Source organism: Poecilia formosa, unplaced genomic scaffold (genome assembly GCF_000485575.1).
Source record: "Poecilia formosa unplaced genomic scaffold, Poecilia_formosa-5.1.2 Scaffold63, whole genome shotgun sequence".
Classification (NCBI taxonomy): Eukaryota; Metazoa; Chordata; class Actinopteri; order Cyprinodontiformes; family Poeciliidae; genus Poecilia; species Poecilia formosa.
Window position 1 is genome coordinate 1530013 of NW_006800002.1, and position 24541 is coordinate 1554553.

Here is a 24541-nt window from a genome sequence, read left to right on the forward strand (position 1 = left end):
CACTGAATAAAAAACACAGGTAATCTTTTTTTTTCCCCCATTGTGACTGATTATGATTAGCCTTTTTCCATTTCAAGTCAGCTTTGAGTGGCCAAAATAATTTCCATTTGCTAAATTTTAATATTAATATTTGTTTTTAGGTTTTTTGGTATGGCTTTCTTCAAATCCAAAGGTTTAAATGCCAGAAGATTACAGTCCTAGTTATACCAAAAAAAACACAAACTGCAAGACTACTGTTTCCAGTAGTTATAATATCTGTACAAAATAGATTGGTTTTGTTTTTTTAAACAAATGAAATATGTTATTAAATGAAATATGTTTTGAAATATAATTCAGAAGAACATTTTGAAACAGGTATGTAGATATTAGGCCGAACTTAAAACTCAAAAATTCAGCTTCTCAAATAATCAGAAAGTTTCTTAATGCCAACAAATATGGACTTTCAGATCATTAATTTGTATGGTATGTGCATATTATGGCCTTGCACAATTATTTAGAAGACTTCAGACTTGACAGTTCTTCACCAGATAGTCATTGACCAAATACCAAAGTTGAGACACAACAGGCAACTGGAAAGCTGGTTGTTCACAGATGGCTGTATTTAAGCTTAGCTACAGAAAATTGGGTGGAAGGATAAAGGATCTGAATCAGAGTGTCGTTATTTGCCAGTATTGTGAACAAATGAGCAATTTGACCTTTTTTCAAGTATTTGCAGCATAGAGACATAAGTATAAATGTAAAATGTTTAGGAAAAAATTAAATAAGGATAAACAAACTAAAAGTTGGGCGAAAATCGTAAGGTGTGGACCACGCTGTCACACTTTTCCCTTCATCTAAAATTTCTATTTGTCTGCAGAGTCACAGCACAAAGTGAACAACTGGCTTCATGAGCAACTGGCTTTTATTTTTTTATCGTCCTGGTTGAGGGAGTTAACGGTTGTAAAGCCACGGCGTGACGTAGCCATGAAAAACATTTCCAGGTTTAAATTATTTTCCTTTTTAAGTCATATTAACATGTTTGATGAAACTTAATTTGGCTTCTTCATTAACTAAAAGCCATAATCATCAAATCAACAGAAAGAAACCCCTGAAATTCATCCCTTTATGTGCAACGACTATATACGTGACCTTCACTTTTTTTAAATGACTAAAATGATCTTTTGCTATTATTCAACTCTATTGAGACACGCCTCTGTATTTGAGTTATTCCATGATTCTAGACATGTTTTTTTTTTTTTTCCCCTAGCCTTTGATTGGCAGGGTAGAGGGTTGGGTGATTGCTATGTGAGCTAAATTAACCAGCAATTAACCAATGTAAGGATAATTGCTTATCCAATCAAATACAACTCAGAGCAGGTAAGGCAAGCATGAAGAACTGATTTAATCACCTATCAGAACTGCTCCTTACGGCACTCCGAACGTTGGATCTTAGTGCTCTTAATTTTGCCCGTTTTCTTCCATTTTTATTTGAAGTATTCACGTCTTTTTTCCTCCTGCAGTCTTGGCAGCGGTGTGCCAGGATTCATTAAGACCTTTCTCGATGCTGGCATAATTTCAGATCAGATATTCCAATTGATGGTTCACTCAAAACATTTGCCTGAAACCTTCACTTAAAGTTTATCGTGGAAACGACAGAAATGCAGGTTTTCTTTTGTGTGTGTGCGCGTGTTATCTTAGAAGCGAGGGTATGCAGCTGCTGTGGAAAACAGAGTTTTTCACAGCGTCGAGGTTAAAAATAGGTCACACAATCGCTGAATCATACTTGACTTGATTCTGATTAAACATTTAATCAGGCACTTGTGTAATTAAACTTCACATTCTGACAAGAGTGTGCAGTTGACGGTGCAGATAAACCCTCCCCCCCAAAAAAAAAAGTGGAGAGAGAGAGAAATGCAGGTTTATCTTAGATAGTCACTATCTTGGTGTTGTAGTAAAATGAGGGAGACCTCCAACCAATCCCCGGCGAGGTGGAAAGAGATATGTCAACATCAGATCAACACGAGCTGCTGGTGACACAAACTGTTATTTTTAGGTAGATGGCGAAAGATTTAGCGGTAGACTGTTTTTAAAGCGATGTTTATGAAAATCAGTAATCTAAATAACTCGTTTTGATCGTCTTCAGTTTTTTTGTCAACTCGCTTCCACGAAGGAAAGCTAATCTTGGGCTGGAAGCAAGATGGCCGCCGCCAGAGGAAAAAGTCTACAGATAGGTGGTAGACAAACAGCGTGTTCACAAACACACACACATATATATATATATATATATATATATATATGTAGATGTGGATATATATACATGTGTTCCTTGGTCTTAATGAGGCAGTTTGTTTACTAGTGTTTTCTCTTAGAGGTTGATGGTTTCACAGGACAGCAGTTTCCACATTGAGCATAAATTACACACAGGTTAACTCTGCTTACCAATTAGGTGACAGGTGAAGGCAATTAGTTGCTTGGAATTTTCTTTTGGACATTTTTAAGGGGTTTAAACACATACGCACTTTTCAGGTTCTCAGTTGAGAAATTAGTGAAACCCAGGCCGCCGCCTCCTCTCTATAACCAATTACGCCGAAGTTCTGCACTTGCACAGTGCAGAAAGTACAATATAATCTGACGCTGCGATGTGACGAAACGTGCAAAAGTTAAAGGGGCCAAATGTGAATTTTACATACTTGATCGCAGGCCACGCTTTCCAGGTTGGGAAGTCCTGTGAATAAAACCGATCTCTCAAGATGCACGCGAGTCCGCACAAGATTAATTGCTCCTGGTTTTATGCTTGACTCCAGCGCTCCTCTGTTGCCTCGAAATGGTTTATTATCACAGCTGATACTGCTAATGCCTTCTGCAGACAAGGACGGCCATTATATCTCACGGGCTGTGAAATGCATCCTTGTTCACAATATGTACCAGACTGAACGATCAGCTTGGTGTGTTGCCTCCACAAAGCAATCGATGCATACAAGACCTGCAAGCGCTCCAGCACAACAGGCACCAGGAAACAGAAATGCGACACAAAGTAGCAAATAGCTTTGTGTTCGTTTTGGCCATAGCATGACTCTTCTTCTTCTCTAAACACTAGAGCACCTTTATTTACCAAAAGTGGCGACGGGACGCACGTGACCTTGCTCCTCCAAAACGCAACAAAAACGGCGAACTCTAGGCTGACCCTTTTCATTTTACACTCCCAAGGCTGGCAGCTTGATCAGCAACCGAATCTCTGGGAAAATAAAAATAAAAAAATGCGGAGATGCGTGGCTGGCGACCACAGAGGAAGGCTTCAAATGATTGATAGCCATTTGTTTTGCCTGCTTAATACAACATAAACTCTCCAGCAATTCATCACCGGAGTGAGAGTTTTTCACGGTGCCTCCGCAAAGCCCACTAAAAATAATTCATTTTCTGTGAGCGACGAGTCGGGGCTCTAATGTTAAATATTCATGCGGGCCCGGTCTAAATGATGTGGCCATTGGCACACAGTTAGAGCACACTCTGTGGAAGGAAGGAAATGTCAAACTGTGAATAAATGAAAGCGGTGAAGCCGTATATTACCCTGCCATTGTGAATTTACTATAGTTGCCATTTTGTCTGGCCACTTCAAACAAATCTTTTTTTTTTCTTTTTTTCCCCCAATCAATACGCTCGGAAACAAACATTGAACATATTGCCAAGTTGGCGAAAATCTGGACTTCTCGTGTTGGCTCGTTTGGCTTCGTTTCCCAGTCTTTGTATCGAGAGTCTTAAATTCCTTGTTCAGTTGTGGAGAAAATAAAATTTTGACATCTAGCTAAACAGAAAATTACCAGTGCAAGGGACGCGGAAGTAGCCAAACACTTCCCTTAGGTTGTCAATTGGAGGTTGAATATGGCCCAGCTAGAAAGCTACGAGAACTGCAGCCAGGATGCTGGATTATTTCTGGAGATGGACCAGGAGCAATTAGGAAGCTGTTAATGCTGTTCTCATGTTTGAATGAGCCACAAAACGGGGAAGAATTGAGCATGTTGACTCAGATTAGTATATTGTGTTGCTTGTAGTAATTTTGGTCAATATATGGTCTGAAATTAGCCTTTTGCAGTTGTTATACAGAGACATTATCTCCTCAGAGGTATCATGTAGAATTGACTTATTTGAGCTTTGTATCATGTTACAATGTTAAAAGGTTGCTTTGATATTTTTTCATGCATGTTTGAGGGACCTTTGACCTCCTATGGCAACCATTGGCCTAGCACTTGCTCCCACAAAGCCCCGCCCATTTCTACAAAGCTCTTCCTCATTGCCCGTTAGCAAACACCTGCTGGAACTGCACATCTGCGGAGCTCATGAAATGAGCCACTTTTCAGCCCAATGCTCCTGAAAACGGTTGTAAGTGGCATAAATGGCATAATGAGGAGCATTTTCTATAAAGTTGGCTTGGATTGGCTAAGGTTTATTAGAGGAGCGATGTTGCGATGACTTCTGATTTTCAGAAAGAGCAGGAGCTTCTTAAAGAGGCAGAGACCCAATTTCATGTAGGAAATTGAAAGTCCAATTTATTTTTTATGTTCTGTTTGATACGCACAGCAATTATATAACAACTGATGGTAACACTTGATTGTACCATAAAAAGACACAATGTGCCTGGAAAATACATAATACTAAGCCTTTGAAGACATTATTGTTATTTTAGTTGATACCTTACATATGCTAACATAAACATACAGCATTGTTACATCATCCATAGCATTGAAGGCATTCACAGAAAACTCACAAACTAAGTCTTTGACTATATAAATCTAATAAAGATGAGTATTTTATCATTTCTGCATGAAGCACAGCTTTTTCCTACTGGTGTGGCTGTGATTTGACTTGAACACACAGGTTTTAGCTAACATCTTGCTATGCTAGCAGAAAAGTTTTATTTTAAGAAATGCATACCTTTTGGTTTTATTACGTAAATGGCTGCAGCTTTTTACAATTTTAATTCTCTGCAAATAACTTTGTCTGTATTGACTTGAAGCTTTCACATCAAGTTGTCTGTAAATTGTTGGCATTGAAAACATTCCAAATTGCCATAAAAGTTGACTTTACCAGCTGTTCTTTATAGGTTGCAGCAACAGCATTTCGGGCCATATCTCCTTTGATGTTGTGTTCGGCGCCATCAAAGCGACTCGGTTGACTCTCTTCAAGGATGTCGATGCACTTGGAGCTCCCCCTTGTCAGCATAATCAATAGAGTTTGTGCCTATGCAGCTGTTGGGGGTTTGATTCATATCGACTTCCACGTCAGTTCCATCCCACGTTGCTTCCCTTTTTCTTTTTTCTTTTTTTTTCTAGAGACAATCCCACTGCCGACCGCGACAGAGGAGAAGTTGGCGTGGCTGCTCAGAAATTGTTTTGGTGGAAAATTTCGGAGACGTCGGTGAGCGGAGAGGAGGGAGAAAGAGAAAGGGAGGGAAAAAAGAGCAAAATATATAATAGAACTTACTCGCCTGTGAGTGTCCATTTAGAAGAACTCAAATAGAGAGCATAAATGTCCGCCGTGCATCATTTGGATGGAATAGGAAATGCTAAATGGCCTCATATTGACAGAAGCACTCTTCCAGAATTCATTTTTATCACACACACTCACTTCCACACACACACACACACACACACACACACACACACACACACACACGCACTCAGATTTCCTCCTGCAGTCTGACTAATGAGGCCTGGGGCTGGAGATGGTTCCATCAAGGAAATACCCCCCTACCCCTTCCTCCTCTCTCTCTCTTTCTCTCTCTCTCTCTCTCTCAAACATGCACCTGATTGATAGCAGTGATTTGACTGAGAAAAGGGAAATGGGAAATTGAAAAATGGCGGAGGAAGATTGGAAACAACGCTGCTGATTATAAACTCTGCGCGAGAAACAAAAGGCCCCCTTCTTTCCTCCCTCTGCCTCCTCTCGGCGTCGGAGGTAGCAGGTGTGTGTCTGACAGGTGCCTGATTGAGGCGCGCGAGAAGACATTACAACTGCAAACAAATAGATGTGCTTAACGTCCCAGGATGCAGTTAACGTTTTGGGCTGATAGAGGTGATTATGGACGTATGAGCGGAGGCGGCCCGGAAGAGCGGGCCCAGGTGTTTTTGGTGGAGAGTCGGGTCTGGAAGGAAGCCGCGTTGTTGTTGCCGAAGATAATAATCCATCTGCACAATTAATGGCATGTTATTACCAAGGTCATCAGCCTTGGGGGATGCACTTAATACGTCTCATATTGTGATAATAGAGCTCCTCTCCATTGGAGACAAACACGCAGGAGGTGTATGATCATACAGATTTATCATCATCATCATGAAGAAGAAGAAGAAGAAGAAAAAAAACGTGTAAAATGAGAACAACAGTCATTAAGCTGCAAATCCACCGAATTACAAAATAACCTCAATTACCTCATTGCCATCAGCTTTTATTTCGGCATTCGCTTTGCAGTCTCTGTTTATGTTCTCGTGTTTCAGGTTAGGGAAAAAAACAACACACACACGCACAAAACAATAGCACTTTTATAACACTGGCATAAATTAGCCGCCACCTCTCCGCGGAAAGGCTTTGCATGTTCCATAAACCATGGAGGGAGAGAGAGAGGAAGTTGGCCGACGCTGCTGCGGTTTAATATTCTCTGAGAGCTTCCAGACAGTGAGCGGCGGTGCAGCAGCTGTCTCTTGACCCTGCCGGACCCCCACTTACCCCCCCCCCGACCACCTACTCTCTTCTGGGGGAGGCTACAGAGATGACAAGTCTGTCAAAGGCTTCTCCTAATGTCCTAATTACCCCCACACAACCACAAATACACACACAACCACACACACATAAACTCTCAGTGAAAGGGATGCTGATGCATTTCTGCACCCAGTGACGGAGCACATATTGTGCCAAATGGACGCTTTCACATTTAGTAGCGTCACAACCGCAAAACTTCAAAGTGTTTTATTGGGATTTTATGTGATTGACCAGCACAAAGCCGCTCATAATCACATCCTTTGTATTCAGTCCCACTGAGTCGATATTTTGTAGAACCAAATTTTGTTGCGATTACTGGTACAAAGCCATTTGTTTTTGTTTTTTTCTCTCTCTCTCTCTTCCAGCTTCGCATGTCTAGAGACAGAAATTTTTACGCTTCCTTCTTTACACCAAAGGTTAATGTTATGAAAAGCATCGATGGATATAACATTTCAGCTGTGGCCACAGATTCTCTATTAGACTTTGACTACCTGGCCTGGCTATCACCTTCCAATTCTGCTCAGTTGTGGCTCTTGATTATCTGAACAAAGATATGCTAAGACAATAACCAATCAATCAATCAAATTTTATTTGTATAGCACATTTCAGCAGCAAGGCATTTCAAGGTGCTTTACATAATTAAAAAACAAAATAAAAACAGCATGTGACATTGAATAAACAGTAAGAAAGAGAAAAGAAAAGAATAGAAAAAGATAAAAACATACTTTTGTTACAGAATTTAAGCACCTGTCGTCGCCGGACTCCGCCGTCCGTTTAACACGGGTATTATCCAGGCCCCGTCGCCTAACGGGACAAGGTCTCCAACCTTGCAGCACCAGGCTCCGTCCACCTATCACGCGAATTTTTGCGCTAGGACTTTGCCGTCCTACACGGATTTTTGTGCACTATTTTTACCTGTTAGAGTCTAGAATTTACAGGGTTTTTCTGTGCACGCAATGACCCTCAATCACTCGCCACTTTTACATAAATAGATAAAAAGTGAAGATAAAAACATTAAAAACATTGATAAAAACATTAAAAACATCAAAGACATTTTGCTGCCATGCTCTCTAACCCTAATTTAGCCATAAGCAACTCTAAACAGGTGGGTTTTAAGTTGAGATCTAAAGGCACCCAGTGTTTCAGATGTTTTACAGTTTTCTGGAAGTTTGTTCCAAATTTGTGGTGCATAGAAACTGAATGCTGCTTCTCCTCGTTTGGTTCTGGTTCTGGGGATGCAGAGCAGACCAGAACCAGAAGATCTGAGGGGTCTAATAAGTAAAAGTTCATCAAGACAAAGACAAAAACAGTCGAGTATTTCCAGAAGCATATGACCCACACCCACTAGAGCTTATTTCTGCTCAGTTCTCATCTCCCTTTACTGCTCCATCTGGGATTTCTCCCATTGAGCTGGATTTTCAAACTTTGAACTTGATTTTCTGCCATGGTTGTAGTTTGGTAACGGCAGCGGAGGGAGTGAACAAAGGCGTTCAGTCCAAATATTGAATTAACATTAACGGCCGTCTCATTTGGCTTGGGATCTCTCTGTTTGCGATGGAGGACGTTTTGTTTTCAGTGCAAGCAATTTCCGGCAAGCTTCATAGCATCTGGCTGGCACGCTACATAAATCATGGCCAGACGTTAGCAAGTGGGTACGATTTAAAACTTCGTCAGAGCCAACGCCTCCATCTGAGGGTCCAGACGCTCTGCATGATGCGAAACATAGAACAAGGGGATGCTTGTTTGCTAAGCTATTGACTACCCCATTCAAACAATAAATATATTTTAATGTAAATCATTTCATTGTGTCCCAGTCTAAAAACAGGTTTTCTTCTATTGTTGACATGAACATGTGCTGTTTTACAACCTAACTATTCTTCAAACTTCTCATCTTTCTACATGTTAGTTTGTCTTCATATTGCTGTTTTATTTTATTTATTTTTACATAACTCAAGTCACACAGAACTGTTGGATACATACTGACATTTAGTCACATAATCTGTATCCTTCCTATTTGAAGAGACTTCTTAATGCAACTGGATGCATTTGATTTTTATTTAGGGGTATCACATCAAGGTACAAATCCATGCCAAACACTTAAATTATTAATTTGTTCTGTAAAAAGAAAATCATCCCTTCAGAATTATTCAGTACTCGTCCCCCTCACAAAATTCCCACAAAAATGCATTAACTTTCCTGGACATAATGTGGCAAAACAGAAAGTTTAAAGAGTATGAATACTTTTTGCACGGGGAGCTGCAGTGAGCAGAAACGATCGCAGACGTTGTGTGAAAATAAAAATTAAAAAAAATCACACTAGAAGCCCTCCAGAGTATTGTGAAATTCCCACGCAGGAGGCCCACACCATAGGCGAGGCATCGCAGTTTTTCACCAGAATAGCAGAGATTCTTCCCCTCAAGAATTCATCGCGGGTCTTTGATGCAAAACACTGTGTGATCGTTTTGATCCCGCTTGAATCGCAGCATCGGTTTCTCTCCTGTGGTAGCGAACGCAGCTCTCCCTCCTAAACTTTCTTTCAACAACTGAGGCCGAGTTGTGGGGGAAAAAAAATAACAACAAAAAAGAGAGAGAAAAAAACCGCAACAAATAAATAAGAGAGAAAAAAAAGAGGATTTTGTGGGGATTTCATGTCGGCTTCTGCTTCTGAGGGGGAGAGACATGAAGAAGTTGCAGCGTCACCTGAAATAGATCGTCTGAATGAGGCGTGATGTGTCACTTCGCCAGAGGTTAAGCTTTGCCTCGGCTTTAAGCGGGAATCTCTCCGCTGCTGCTGCTGCACTTTAGTCCGCGCTCACTCAGCCTGTCTTGTTAACATAACAGAGTGGATTATTGAGCCTGCGACAAAGAAAGGGGAACTCTGTTTACCTCCCGTCAAAAAAAAGAAGAAAGAAACAGGAAAAAAAACAGCTGCTTGCTGATTTATAGACCTGTAAAGTCCCTACATTCGTCACAATCAGCGCCTCTTAATTGCGTGTCACGTTAACGCTCTTCCTACCTCATTTTACGTTGAATTGAGACGTTACGCCTGTTGGAGAGGAGTGTTGTTATCATCACGTTACCTTGTGATAAATGTGCCAAGCTGAATCCCAAGCACTGACAGCTTTTTTTTTTTTTAAACATTTTTTATTTATTTATTTATTTTTTTTATTTTATTTTTTACTTTGAGTATCAGGTGGAGCTTGGCACCTATCATGTGAGAGTGTGCAAAGCAGCAGCTTGGCATCGTGAGTTGTCGGAAATGTGCTAGAGCTTTCCCTTTTTTCTCCACACAACTGGAAGAGATGAATGCAACCTAAGCAGTGGCACTGATGTCACTAAAGGTTGTTAATAACTCTGTAGGTTGTTTTTTTTTTCTTTCTTATCAACTGTAGACAGCAAACGACACACTTATGATCCTACATGTCTACCGTTTTCAAAGCCAGTCTTGAAACTGATCTGTGTCGGGTTTAGCCTCTAATTTGCACCATTTTTTGCCTTTATTTTTTATTTTTTTGAACAGCAAAAGCCTCAAACTAAAAAGAACCTGGATACCAAAACAATTTCAATATATCCACCTTTTTTCTTTCTTTTTTTTTTTTTTAACTCCTGGCATTTTTCAAGGATTTCCCCTTAATCTCCGAACATGAAGGCTCTCTTCAGCTGCACATGTCCCTCTGGCTTTCACACTCATTCAAGCCAGACATCGGACAAAGCGCATCACATTAACAGAAAGCAATTACCCACCTCTGAGGGGATGTATGTAAAATCTCCTTTTTGTTCCAGTTTATCGAGCAGAAACATGCTTTGCGTCTCCTGTAAGCCTACCTGATTATTATGTCCTGATTGACTCTGGGGAGAGTTAATCTGAGTATTCCCACTTGTGTTCGCAGGTGAGCGTGTGTTTGGATCGCTTGCTGCCTGTTTAGCCTGGATTTAGTGGCACGTGAGCGCTGATAGCAACAGTTTACTGAACCTTCTTAACTTCCTGTACTGTAAATGGGGAACCTCAGGGTTTTTCAAGTGAAATTCAGTTAAACAGATTGTAATCCGTTATTATCTTACCTTCAGTAAGTACCACAAAGGCAGATAAGGGAATAGTGCCACCATTAACATTCTTAGTTATATCTTTTGTGGTAATGGGTTTCACCCCTTTTACCTTCAAAAGTGCCTTTCAAGATAATGTTGGGAATATTCCTTTGTGTTTTTGGTCCATATTTACCAAAAACACTAGGGAACACTACCAAAAACAAATCCCAAAGATTTGTAGGCTGCACATCCACAAAGTGAATCTCTCAGTACATCCCAGGATTTCCTCCATAACACCTGCGAGGCTCGGTGGTCACGGCGTCAACTGTAAACCTCGCCTAGTCTGTCATTACTGTCACTGTTACTGGTGGGAAAAAACTAACAACTATTTAAAATAAACAAACAACGCTTAGCCTGGTGGGGTGGCGAGTAAAGCCTGGAGGACCGTCAGGCTTTCAACACACATTGACATCCCAATGTTGTTCTACGGTTTTACTGGATCTAACTCTGGTGGCCATTGGATGCTATTGTCCATTGTTAGTGTCCTAGTATGTTGTCAGCATGAAGAATTAAATGTTTTTGAAATAGTGCAAAAAAAAATAGTCTACAGACACTTGCAGAGAAACTCTTGTTTGTGTGCATCTTCCTGCTATTGATGTCCAAATCATTGACACGCCTGATCATTCTGAAAACTTCATGACATCTAAACAAATCCGATTTGATTGCTTGCAAATAAGAACACTCTATGGTTTGCAAAATAAATCAGAGCAGCCGTAAATCAGCAAAACGCCCGACTGAGAAGACTTAAGTTCAGGAAGCTAGCACCCACTCAAGAGTCGAGAAGGCAGACATATGCCGCGTATGCTGTCACGGTATGTAATTCTGCCAAAACATGCACATATGAAGCTTTGCAAAGTCTTCCTGGAGGCACAATATTTATGATTAACTCTGAATAACACTGATAAGGACTTAAAGAGAGTTGTGCAGAGGATAAATTATCTTCGCTGCATGCGCTTCAGATGTTAGGATGGCTTGTTTTTCATTTTTCCTGTGAGGTCATGCTTTGATCAATAAAAGCAGCAAAGCACATGTAGATGAACTAAAGAGAAAGAGAAAGAACTGCTAACATTAATGATGTACATATGGCGGATATTTCAACATCTCCAGAATGACTGGCAGCAACGACTTCTTTTTAAAGATGGTTCCTGATGTTCTTCTTTTGTAGCGTTGGGGCGAACACACGCACACACACGCGCACACACACACACACACACACACACGCATGCACACACACTTTAAAGCTCCAGGCCAGGAAATTACCAGAGCTCCTGTTTTTACAGAGGTGATGCTCAGTTAATCAAGTGGATTTGATTAGCTGGACTTGGCCGCTTTCTCTTAATTCTTAAGGGAAGCAGTAAAAATAAATCCCTCGGTATTCCCCCTCTTCTTCTCTTGGAAAGAAAAATGCCATGGTTTAATTTGTCATCGGTTTTTATTCGTCTAAAGTTGTATTTACTGATAGTTTTTTCTGAGACTAGGTGAAGTCCCTTATGACTGAAATTAATATTATTTCAAAGATAAAAACTAATCTGTTTTATTAAAACCCCTACACTGTCTTACCAGATCTTTCTTTTTAAAGAATTTAATTTCACATACTTGTTCATACTGTTGAACAAATATGTGACTTTAATGTACTTTAAGGTCCCTTTCCTTTAAGTACATAATCACAATTCCCCATTGTGACCATGGCTCCAAGGATCACTCTTTGCATACATGAAATTTACAGTTTTTTGGGGTAATGTTTTTTCAACCTGGTCGTAAAATACTTTAAGAGGCATTTGGTTGAATTTTTAAATGAAACGAACAGGAAGGTGGGTTATTTTGAAGAACTAGACATTGACCAAGGCTAACCAACGTTGGCTAGCTAACCAAGCTAACGTCTGTTAATCGCTGTGATCAAATTGTCCAAATTTGACATGAAACTGGCACATTAAATATAAAGTTAAAGCCTTTGCCACCAGTTCCAAACAGTACACACATTGCAAGAAGAAACATAAATGACACAGATTGAGGTGGAATGTAAAAAGAGAAGAAGTCCTGAATGAATGCAGCAGGAGGCTTTAGTTTTGAAGAAATTGTTTAGTTGTGAAGGTGTTTAAAAGTGCAGAAGTAATAAGCTGCTAATGTAAAGTTAAGATAATATTGTTTTGAAATCACCTGATGTAATTTATACAGAGCTCGCTGGGAGAGAGACATCCTCTGATCCTTACAATGAAAGCAAAATCAACAAGAAGAGATTTTTATTCAGTGCTGTTTCAAATGTTAAGACAAACACTCTTTTTTGTTTGTTTTTATAGTGACATATGTTTATCCTTGTTAAAGCTATGGTCTACTAAATGTCTGATTTTTACTCCTAATTACATGAGATATTATTTTAGTATCATTTTATTCATTTCTGGTTAGGGTTAGTCGAAACTCAAAGACTTCTACTTCTTGCTGCTTCTAATCAACGCGGTCAAGGGAGGGGTGTTTGCACTGTAAATTTAAAAAGAAAGTGTAAATTTTAGTGTAAACTTTAAAGTGATTAGCACCGAAAAGGAGTTACTTGAAGTGCTGGAAAATGTTTTCCTCCCTCTTCTTCTTCTTCTTCTTTTTTTTTTTTGGGGTCGTTCTGCTATGGTTTGATCAGTTTCCTTTGTGAAACCAAGCTGACCTCTGAAGTCGCCCGTGTTTATTAGGTCCACTCTGCGGGAGCTCACGTCTCGATCCGATTGAAGAGGGGAAAAAAAAAGTTTAAAGCCCACCTCTGATCCCTTCTAATTAAATGAAAACACAGTGGGATACCCGCAGCAAGACTGCGTTCCTCCAACCACGTGCGCAAACACAGTTTTGAAGGTAACCGATGTGGGTGTTCTCAACAGGGGAAGCAACACAGAGCTCCAGCAATATAACATCCGTCCTCTTGTGCAGCGCAATCACACACCAGGATGACATGCAACACGCCGCAGTTCATGAGCATAAATAAGCGAGGGAATGGTTTTACCTGAAAGAGGGAACTTTAATTCAAAGGCATCACTCCAGCACTGTGAAGAAATGTTGCCTCATTAGTGTTACCCCACTGCTTTTACCGAGCAGCAGTCATGAAGGGAGAGAGAGAGAGAGAAAAAGAGAGGCAATGTGCCACTCTTACCGCACCGACATCTCCTCTCCTGAGATCTTAGCATGCCTCAGCAGCTCAAAAATACTGCACATTGTTATGGATCCATTGGCATGGCTACAGGTTTAACGGAGACACTTGAAAGCCAAGAATCCGGCCTTTTCAAAACGCCCGCAACGAGCCAGGCTCCAGCAGGTAAATGCGACACAACTGCTGTTGGAGTGCTGCTTTGCCGGCGCTGCTGGATCATTGTGCAGAGCGGGGCGGATGATGAGCACCGGGGCGACGTTTGGATAGAAGGGAGAAGAGGTGAGGAGACAAGGACGGTCATCATTTGGAGGAGGGCTGGCCGCGCCTGCTTTCATCCGCCGTGATTGACGGATTGGTGCAGCGGGCTCGCTCGCTCGCTCGAATGCCGTCACACACGCATTCCTCTGGAAATCTGTCTATCAGTATTGGCTAAGCAGAGCGACAGCCATGACATCTAATCACAGGCGAGCTGGCACCTCATAACTTCTACCTAATGTGCTGCAGGTACAGAGGAGCGAAGGGGAGAAGGCGGCCAACACGACCGCAACCATTACCAGCGCTATTAATAGCCCCCTTCAGAGGCCACTGGCAGGAAGTGGATCATACCGAGGGGTTAGAGACGGTGTCCCCCACTCCATCTCAAGCTCCTGTATTTAGACATAGGTCTCCGTTGACAAGATTAAACAATGAGGTGTCCCGATATCTGGGTGATACATTTTTCTGTGTTACACTTCTGACAGAGTAACACAAAAAGAGGGCAGAGAGACTACACGTACAAGATGATAATGAGTCATTTACATAATGTTGCTACAACATTATAATTACCTGGCAATTAAAGCGGCTCAAAAGCCTCATTATGGGCTGTCCCGAGGCCTGGTGAGACTGGGACAGGCTCGGGTCGGACTTGTCAACCACTCTGTGTCTTTTTCCTAGATCACCCATAGGCCTCATTATGTTGAGTTACAATGCTTTAACCGCAAACCCCATGATTTAATGTGATAGATCAGCACAAGGTAGTGCAGGAAAGTGTGAAGAGGAAGGGAAAGGATTGCTAGGTTTGAACTTTTGTTCACAAATAAAAATCTTTAGTTCCAATCTGTTCATGGACTTCAAACTGGTTTCTCTAAATAGAGTTCAGTAGAATCTATTACACCAATGGTCCACTTGTGTTTAAGCAAATATCAGTATCAGTGCTGCACTTCAGTGAAGGCCTATTTGGTTTAATAGAGACCAAACAAGACCAAGGCAAACAGGTCACAGATACAGTTGTGGGAAAGTTAAAACAAAGGGTTTTTTAAAAGGTTTAATAATGGCCCCCGGGGCCCCCGGTTGAAAAGGAATTGAAAAGAAAAAGGGGAAAGAAAAAAAGGGGAAGAAAAGGGGCAAAAGCCAACACGCGGGGAATCAAAACCGCCAAAGACCAAGGCCTCCATATGTGGACTGGGCTTAACCCCAGCGCCACCACAGCACCCCAAAAGAAAGTTTTGTTTAAACAGCATTCAAAGCTTTAAACAACTCAGAGTAATCTTCAAATTTGTCATCCATAAATTGAGCATATGGCACAACTGCATACCAAGACATGTCGTGTTGGTTAGAGGGTCCAGTGGCATCCTCACTCCTGTCTCCTGTAGCACACATACATTCACACACTGATAGTGATCAGTGTGTGAATGTATGTGTGAATGACGGTGTAGTGTAAAGCGCTTTGCGGTCCTCTTGACTAGATAAAGCGGTATACACGTACAGACCAGTACCATTTGTCATTTACAAGGTCATCCACCAAAACATGGGAACAGTGGAAGAGATCCACTACTACCATCAGGTGGAAGAACCACTTTGGACAATACAACTATTTGTCATGGAGACCATGAATAAAACCTTCATGTCAAAGCCAAAGTCATTAGAAGTCCTATTTAAAGTTTTTTACATGCCATGTTGGAGATACATCAGTGTGGAAGAAGGTTCTCTGGTTCAAGTTCACCGTAGACGTACAAGCCAAATCTAGGAAGGAACGCTTTTGATCAGCATGCTTTAGATTGTGAAAATAACTAGATTGTGAAAATGACTAGATCTAAATCCAATTGAAATCTGTTTAAAAAAATAAAGAAATTCACGTAAACATTTGATCCTATGTTTACTGAGTTTGAGCTTTTTTTTTTTTTTTTTTGTTTTTTTTTTTTTTTTTGCAAAGATCAGTTGTTAAATACCATGTAGAATTATAATAAAATACACGGACATTTGAGGTTTTTAAGGGACACAATACACAAAGAAACAAGGGCTACGAACACTTTTGCATGGCATCGTGTCACGTAATAGGAGTAAAGTTTTTACCCAAACTTAAACCTTGACAAAAGGCAATACTTCATCTCCTGAAGTATTGCAGCAGACACAGGGGCGATGTTTTGAATTTCTTTCCCATTGTGTGGGATTTGTCAGTTTCTTCAGTCCAGAGGGACTTTGTTGACACACCGAAAAAACCCACAAAAGGACATAACAAGGACACGTGTCATACCTTACACCCTTATTATACCTGCAGTGACAAGTGAGACGAGCTGCCGCTTCAACATACTACCGCGCATTAAGCTCGGCTTCCCATTGCTCACAGTCTTAAGTCAAGAACCGCTAACATCTCGTGTGAAGTGTCAATGTAATAAAGCATCGTGTGTGAAATATAAGGATTTGGACGTGCGTGGGTGGTTCGCAGGGGACGGGGGGGTTCTTCATGAATGGCAGGCGATGAATGATGGAGCTGCTCCCGAGGGTGCAGAGCCCTGAGCTATGCTGCAGGGACTTGGGAACACGGCAGTCTTCCATGCCCTGCGAGATGCCAGTTTTGGTGGGCACCGTTCCGAATGGGTGCCCTTCTCTCCAGGATACGCTGCCGGGTCCCCAGGGGAGAGTCTACAGGCTGTGGCTGCTCCACAGTAGGGGTGGCCGTGAATCTCAATCAGGGACATGAGTGGAGGCAGGGTGGGTGTAGGGGGGTGGAAAACAAAAGACACTACAAAAAATTAAAAAAAATAAAAATCAGTCCTTAGGTTCATTGTGTTTGTATTTCTGGAAGAAAGCGGGGAAAGTGGCTCATTATATTGAGATCAAACACGGTCTCCGGCTCACTCTGAACTCTTTTTCTGTGTTTCCTAATTGGTGAAAAATTGCACAATAACAGGACTTGAATTTTTATCGATTTTTAACCTGCTTTTTCTGCAATTATGAAAAAAAAATTATAATAATAATTAAATATGGCTCTCTGCTTGCAGGCTGTCTGCTTACAACCTTTCTTTTTTTCTCTCTCTCTCCTCTCCTCTCATCCTTGCCTGCGCTGCAACAACACAGGAGCTGCTGAAACCGTGACAGGTACTACTTCTTCCTTCTACCTGCTGTTCATTTGGAAGCGCTCGCTTCTGTGCGTCTGTTGATTGGTTGTCCGTCCCAGTCTGTTCATCTGTCCATATTTACACGCCTGCTTATGTTGTGTGTTTGCTTTCGAGACGGTTTAGAAAGCCATGCATTTGTTGTCTTCCTTTAAAATCAACCTTTGGCCACATAGTGTAATTAATTAGTCTGAGTTCCTCTCGCATGTTTCTTAGTTGTTGATGTTGTTGTTGTTTTGCCACTCGGTATTCTAACAGTATCGCTCCTCTAACCCAGTTCTTTACCAGCTCCACAATGTGTTTGTCCGCTCTGTTTCCATTCTCAGCCGATCGTTACCACTTATAGCATCGGGAATGTTTTTCACTGTCTGCTGTTTGTTTGAAAAGAAACAGAAAAACAACTGTAATTCATTACGTAATTACATGTAGCTGCTTAATGGAAAGTGAACCTAAATGACTCCGTTTCCAAGGGTAAGTAATGCTGATGGCCTCTCTGGTTCTCGATTAGATTTTGGAGACATTCGCTTTCCAGAAGCCACTCCTTCTTATCGAATTATGTTTGCCCTAAACTCCTCGGTTGAACTTCATCCTGGAGTTTTTCTAATTGGAACAAAAGCGATGCGCTCCGAAAGTAGCAACAGCCGGCGTTGAAACCAACGCAACACGTCCAAACTCAGATTTTTATCTGGTTATTTACGGTTACTGTCAAACATCCATATCAATTGAATTCAATTAATTCTGACCAACTGTCCTCAATTATTAATTTTCTTTTTTCTTTTTTTTTTTTTTTTATTGATGTTGGGATCTCTTTCCATGGATGTAAGATAAAACATTTAAGGGCATAAGAATAAACTTTATTTGCTTATTTGTTGACAAACGACTCCATCCAGAGTGTTAAATATTAGCAAATACAAATGTTAACATAAGAGCTATAAAATTTATAAAAAAATAAAGACGTGTGTGATATTATAAGTAATTTCAATGTAAATATAACATAATATGTACATGGAAATATGTTAATCTCAAAATAACTCTATAAATGAATTCTTAATAAACCTAAACATAGACATTCAGAGTTGGATGTTTTAATATTTAAAACATCTATTAAATATATTGTACAACAGGTGTAATATTTCCAGTGTACAGTAAAAATAATACATAAAGTGAGTTTTAGTTGGGATGTTACTGAGTTGTTTTGTTTGGTTTGTTTGTTTGTTTGTTTGTTTGTTTGTTTTTACATATTAATAATTGAAGAATTAAAGTTAAATGTTTTGTCCAAATTTTCCCAAATTATGCCAGAAATTACAAGTTGAATTAAAAAGTAAATAAATTTAAAAAAAAAAAAGGTCAAACTGCCTCAGGTGCTGGAACCACAAGTAATTTGAAGTGACTGATTCTTCATCAGAGCAGACTGAGCTTTTGCATATTGTGGCATGAGGAGTTTATACCTCTGAAAACTTTAATGACATTTGTGGCAGACTGCATAGAAATATGATCATACAGTATTAATAACTTATTAATCCATATCTTCATGTTATAGAAACAGCAGGCAGATACACAATATTATTACAGAGCACAATTAAGACAAAGGTATTTTTGAAGCATGTATGTTTTTCACAGTGTCTGTGCTTACCACACTCACCATAGAGAGCTTAGGCTGAAGCGAAGGGATGCAGACCGTGGTCAACTGATATTGAAGTATTAAAGTGTTTAGACTTTTTATTTTTAATATAAAAACAGGCTTACTTGAGAAGAAAAAGTGTTTTGGCAAAGTCTTTCTGACCACAGACAGGTGTACATTTTTAAAGACATTCAGTGTCTTTATATCTTCCTGTAACTTTAGTTCTAAATGAGAAAGACTTTTCTGTGATGTTTTATGTCTCAGATATGAATAAAAAGCATGTGGAAACTTTGATTTTGATGCACTAGTTAAATGTGAAGTCAACGTTTAAATTAGCTGTTATAGACAAATCCTGACTGACGTTTCAATACTCACAGAGTCTCTATTCAACAGCATCGGTAATATGAGGGGAGAATGATTGTGGTTGACAACATAAATGTGAACTTACAGTCTTCGTGTAAAACCTCCCACTGGCTCATTGAACGCAGGGGACAAAAGTCAGCAGTCCGACCTATACTTCCAGTTTCAGTAGGTAAAATCAATGGCTAGAACCATATTGGTGCTTTTGTTCTGTAGTGTGAGAAAACAATAATCCATAAATCAGGCAGCATCAGGCAGCCGGGTCCAACTTTGTAACAGCTACTGACATTTGGATTTTAATATACGGCTATAGTGTTGTAAAGAAAAAAAAAAGTTTGTGCCCCCAATAGATTTCTTCTGGTTTTCTTTTTTTTTTTGTCATCAAACTAATTTTAATATCAGTGACAGATATTAACACAAGTCGATATAAAATAAGGTTTTTCAATGCTAATGTAATTTATTAAGCTTATCACATAGATACGCATAGAGTTGAGCCTCTAAACCTAAAAACTGACTAGTTCAGCCGTGCGGCAACAACACCTACAAGGCAGTTGCTGCAACTGGCAATGATATTTGTACATTAATTCAATCATTAGTCAGTGTTCTGGTGATCATTGTCCTGCTGCATAACCCCAGTGAGTTTGAGTTTAAGGTCATAACTGAACAGAGGTTGTTCTCCTGCAGGATTTTCTGACAGAGAGCAGGACTCTCCGTCTCTGGCCAGTCATCCAGGTCTTAAAGCAGCAACATAGCAACAGGACATTACATTGCTACCATGTCATCTGACTATTGATCGATACGATGCTTTTTTTTTTCTGAAGAGTGAGATCAAGGCAAGATTTAATGAGACAAACCTGTCTGGTCAGTGTGGCTGTGGTTAAGCTTCAGGATCTCCAAATGGACGCCATTTTTGACCAGTCTCTTGTCTCGATCACAGACTTTAGCTGAGGAATTCTGAAGAGGATCATTTTGGTGGAAGAGGTTCAACACCTTTCCGTGTTTCTTCTGTTTGTGAATATTTGGGTCCACTGTGGTTCACCAGACCCCCAGCATCTTACAGGTGGTGTTGTTAGCCTCTCCGGACTGATGGATGTCTGTGGCGTCTCATCTGTTCTTTAGATCGAGACCTGACGGCAAACGTACTTCCTGTTGAGAGACAAGTTATTTTTTGTTTTTCTCCAGTCTGACAGTAAACCTGTCTGGGTGTGACTATTGAGATTGAAATCATCTTTCCAAAAAAAAAAAAAAAAAAAAAAAAATTAGTTGATCACAATTAATTCATGATTGTGTTATTTTTTTACATGTTGTTTTGGATAGCTGGTTTCCCCTAATACATGAATTTATTTATTTATTTATTTATTTATTATATTTTCTCAGGTTATCTCTTACCTTATAAGTTGTTTGATGGCCTAAAACTTTGAAGTGTGACAAAAAAGCAAAATCAGAATAACTCTGTGGGGTGTTAGGCCAAACAATTTTACCACAGTGTGATATAAAAAGGCGCAGTAACTAATTGGTGCCTTTTTCTATGCTGTGAGACAACATTAATACATACAGTACAGGTGAAAGTTGTATTTTGTAAAATTGCTGGCATTTATAATTGGTCAGACATTTTACTTTAATCTGCACTAGAACAAAAATCTGTTACTTTCATACAAAAAAAAACCTACTATACAATAATTTTTGTCAGATTTATGAGGAATTTATAAAAGAAGTACACTTTTAATTATTACACAGGAGCAAGTTTGGTTAAATATATGAAATTTGGTAATCCAAAAAAGAAAGTTTCATCTGGAAATTAAGTCAACATCAAAGTGATTTTCTAATATTTTATTTATTTTTGCTTGATTAAATTGGGACACAAGTTTCAAGCCGTGATTTAAAGTGGCACAAAATAATTATATGATAATGAAACTGAATTTTTAATATTTGCAGCACTTTAAAAAAAAAAAAATCTTAACATTCCTCTTTTGAAGTTGTGTTGCTACAAATGTTGAGTTCCTCTAAGAGTGTTTTTGGTCAAATCACCAAACTTAACCAATACCAGATTTTTTTTTTTTTAAGTAACGGCACAGCTCTAATTACACCCTTCTCATTTGTGAACACGTTAAGACGTCGTTTCATCACGAGGCTCGGGATTTAACGGCTAAGAAGAAGCGGAATCACAGCAAGAGGAATGAGAAACTTTATGTTGTTAACACTGGTCTGGTTTTTCTCTTGAGAGAGCATGACTGCTGCTGCAGAGACCGTCGACTCATGGGAGAGAAATCAGGGAGTTGGAGGGGTCGGGGGGTGTATGAGGAGGGGGCGCTGACTGTCCTGCATTTTGCTGCCCCCCTTTCATGTCTTTTGATGTGAAAACAAGAGAGGAAAGTTCAAAGAGCGAGCCAACGCGATTCAAAAGGTGCCGGTCTCTGAATTTCTGATGGAGGAGCCAATCCGCTGAAAATTTCTAGATTTCGTCAACTTTTTCCCTGAGAACAGTTTGTGTGTGTTGCGGAAGAGGGGGAAATGAAGGGGGGCGCGGGGGGAGGGGGGTGGTGGTGGTGCCGTTTTGCATTCTGAGTACGGCTGATGAGCCGCGCCTCCGTGCCAGACTCCTTTCGCCAGATTGTACATCCCCTCGGAGAGTGCACAGACTTTTTGAAGGTCTGTATTTTCCTCAGACTGTTTCATTCAGTATGTTGTGATGCGGGAACAGGAGGGCAGCCATGTGTAGAGATACAGGCACTTTACTCTCCCAGACAGCTGCTGGAATGAGTGTGAATTTATCAGCCAGTCATCTGTGCTATATCTCTGCCCACTACCCCCCTCCCAAGTCCCCCACCCTCCTTCACCACCATCATCCCCCACCCACCACGGAGAATTAATGACTGCCTCTCCTCATTTGCACCCAATCATGACCAGGATGCCGAGGCAATTGAAAATGTTTACTTCAATTGCGAAAACCCTCCATGTTCCACAAAGTGGCCTGTTTTCACTTTGATGGGATTGCTAATCACAGCGACGTTATTTATGTGTGTTTTGAATTGGAGATGAGCCGAGGCTGGGATGTTGGAGGGGTACCAACCTTGCTTGGGGGCTGCTAAAACCTTATGGAGAATTTATCTTTTTTTTTTTTTCTTTTTTTTCCTACCAGTTCTCTGTCTCTCAGTCCAGCAGATTGGGAGCAGAGTAACCTTGCTTTGAGGCTGCTCTGTTGCTGTTTTGACTGCCAAATATATTGCTCTTAGTGCGATGAAATAAAATAGACATCAAAACTACTTTTTTTTTTTTCTTTATATTGCTTTCCGGCTCATCTTTGGCAGTATTTACTACGAGGCGCGGGGATTTCGAAGTTGAAATTGCTGCATGCTTTTCCTAAAAAAAATAAAAAAAAATAAATAAAAAAAAATGTTTTCAAAAGTACTGGAAAGATTTACACGTGCACTGGTGCTATTAACATACAGACTCAATATGTTGCAAATATGAATCTTAATCATGTTTTTTTTCCCATATTTATTAGTGTTTTGGATACAGTATATACAAGTCAGGGTAGAAGTTTATCGTCTGTCTGAATATTGTATTGATTTTGGCCTTTTGATGACTTATTTGAACCAGAATAACAACACAAGAGACAACTTGGACTAATTTATAAAAACATATTTTTCTTTCATTCAAGCTTGTTGAAAGTCATGAATACAGGCTCAGACGTATTCATGACTACACTAATATGTATCTAATATTTAACGCATGGCAGAGGAACCACACATTTTTTGTACCTATTAAAAAGATTCTGGTGTAACTCTGGCTTGATTTGACTGCTTCTCTTATGGGAACTGAGCACCAGTATAACTTTGAAGGTGGATACTGGTCCTCCTGCAGCTCCCAGTTTGAAAGTTATTCTTGATGGTCCCTAGGTTTTTCCCAAAAATAATGAGCTTTTTCTTTTCTTTTTTTTTTGTCAAATGAAAGAGTTGGGTGTTCAACAAATGATCCCAAACACAAATCAAAGTTAATCTTGAGATAGACAAAGCTGACTAACTTCTAACTTCTTTGTTGTTCCTGTACTCAAATCAATTTATCTACACCAAGAAGTCAACCAGTTTAAATTAGTTTGACCAGTTTTCCTAAAAAAAAAAAACAAAAAAAAAAAAAAAAAAAAAAGAAAGAAAGAAAATAAAGATCAATTATCAAACCAGACTTATGCCAGAAGCTTGTTGATGGTTACAAAAATGTGTGGAATCGAAAAAATAAAGAGCCCACTGCACTAAAAGCCTCCTGGTTATTCCACCAAATATTGATTTCCGAACTCTTCCTGAGTTTAAACATTAGTATTGCTGTTTCTAAATGAATGTGAACTTGTTTGAATGTGATCTTAAAAAGGATGCCAACATTCTAGGAGTAAATTTTAAAAAAATGCGCTAAAAAGGTTTTGATAACTTGGGAAGTTGTTAGTTCATTTTGTTCAATAATAACTGCAAGACCATGAAATACTATGATTATGAAATTGGGTGCCAGAGAGTCAAGAAATCAATAGAAGTATATTGTGATAGACATGTAATCAGTATTAATAGAAAGTACGTCTGATAAAATGTTCAATAATTTCACTGAACCACACAGCATTCTGGGAGATGTAGGCAGAGGAAAGGCTTCAGCTGCTCAGCCTCTCTCAGCCAGCTAAGAAAAATCTGTGTCATCGACCAACTCACTCACTCTCCGGTTGCCTAGCAACGGCATGTTGAGTAACTTGCACCAGCAGCAGTTTCAGGTTTTACCCCCACAGCTGCTTAAAAAAACAAACAAACAAACAAACAAACAACGGGGTGGAGTGAAAGGAGAACGTGAGTTTATCAGATCAAGAGGATAAGACAGGAAAACGTTCACGTCAAAAGTTAGGCCAAATTTCAGATATTTAAAGCAAATAAAATGAATCCAAAAGTCGATTTAAATGAAATGCTTATTTCCTTATATGTTAAAATTGTGTTTATTTACTTACCTAGCTGACTAGCAGGTAACACAGCAACAGGTGGGGGTGGGGGTCACAGGTGGGGGACAGCGCTGAGTTGGTTTATCCTCCAACTGTTCCTCTTTACATCATATCTTTATTTTCTCTATTTATGTATGTATGTTTGTTTTGTTTTTTTTATTTTCTTTGAAGATGCCTGACAAGTAATTAAGCTGATAAAGCTTAAGGTGAAACTTCTTATCAAATTAGTCCTACTTAAGCTTTACTGAGCGAGTCAGCGCATCCTGGGGGTCACA

General features: G+C 39.9%; 1 protein-coding gene across 1 annotated transcript in view; it reads left to right on the forward strand.

Moving 5' to 3' along the window:
* Positions 1-24541, forward strand: part of cadm1b (cell adhesion molecule 1b) — a 282457-nt gene that overhangs the window by 163206 nt on the left and 94710 nt on the right. The window contains exon 2 of the mRNA XM_016672599.1: positions 17279-17299. Within this exon, the coding sequence (XP_016528085.1) occupies positions 17279-17299 (21 nt within the window). The remainder of the gene's footprint in view (positions 1-17278; positions 17300-24541) is intronic.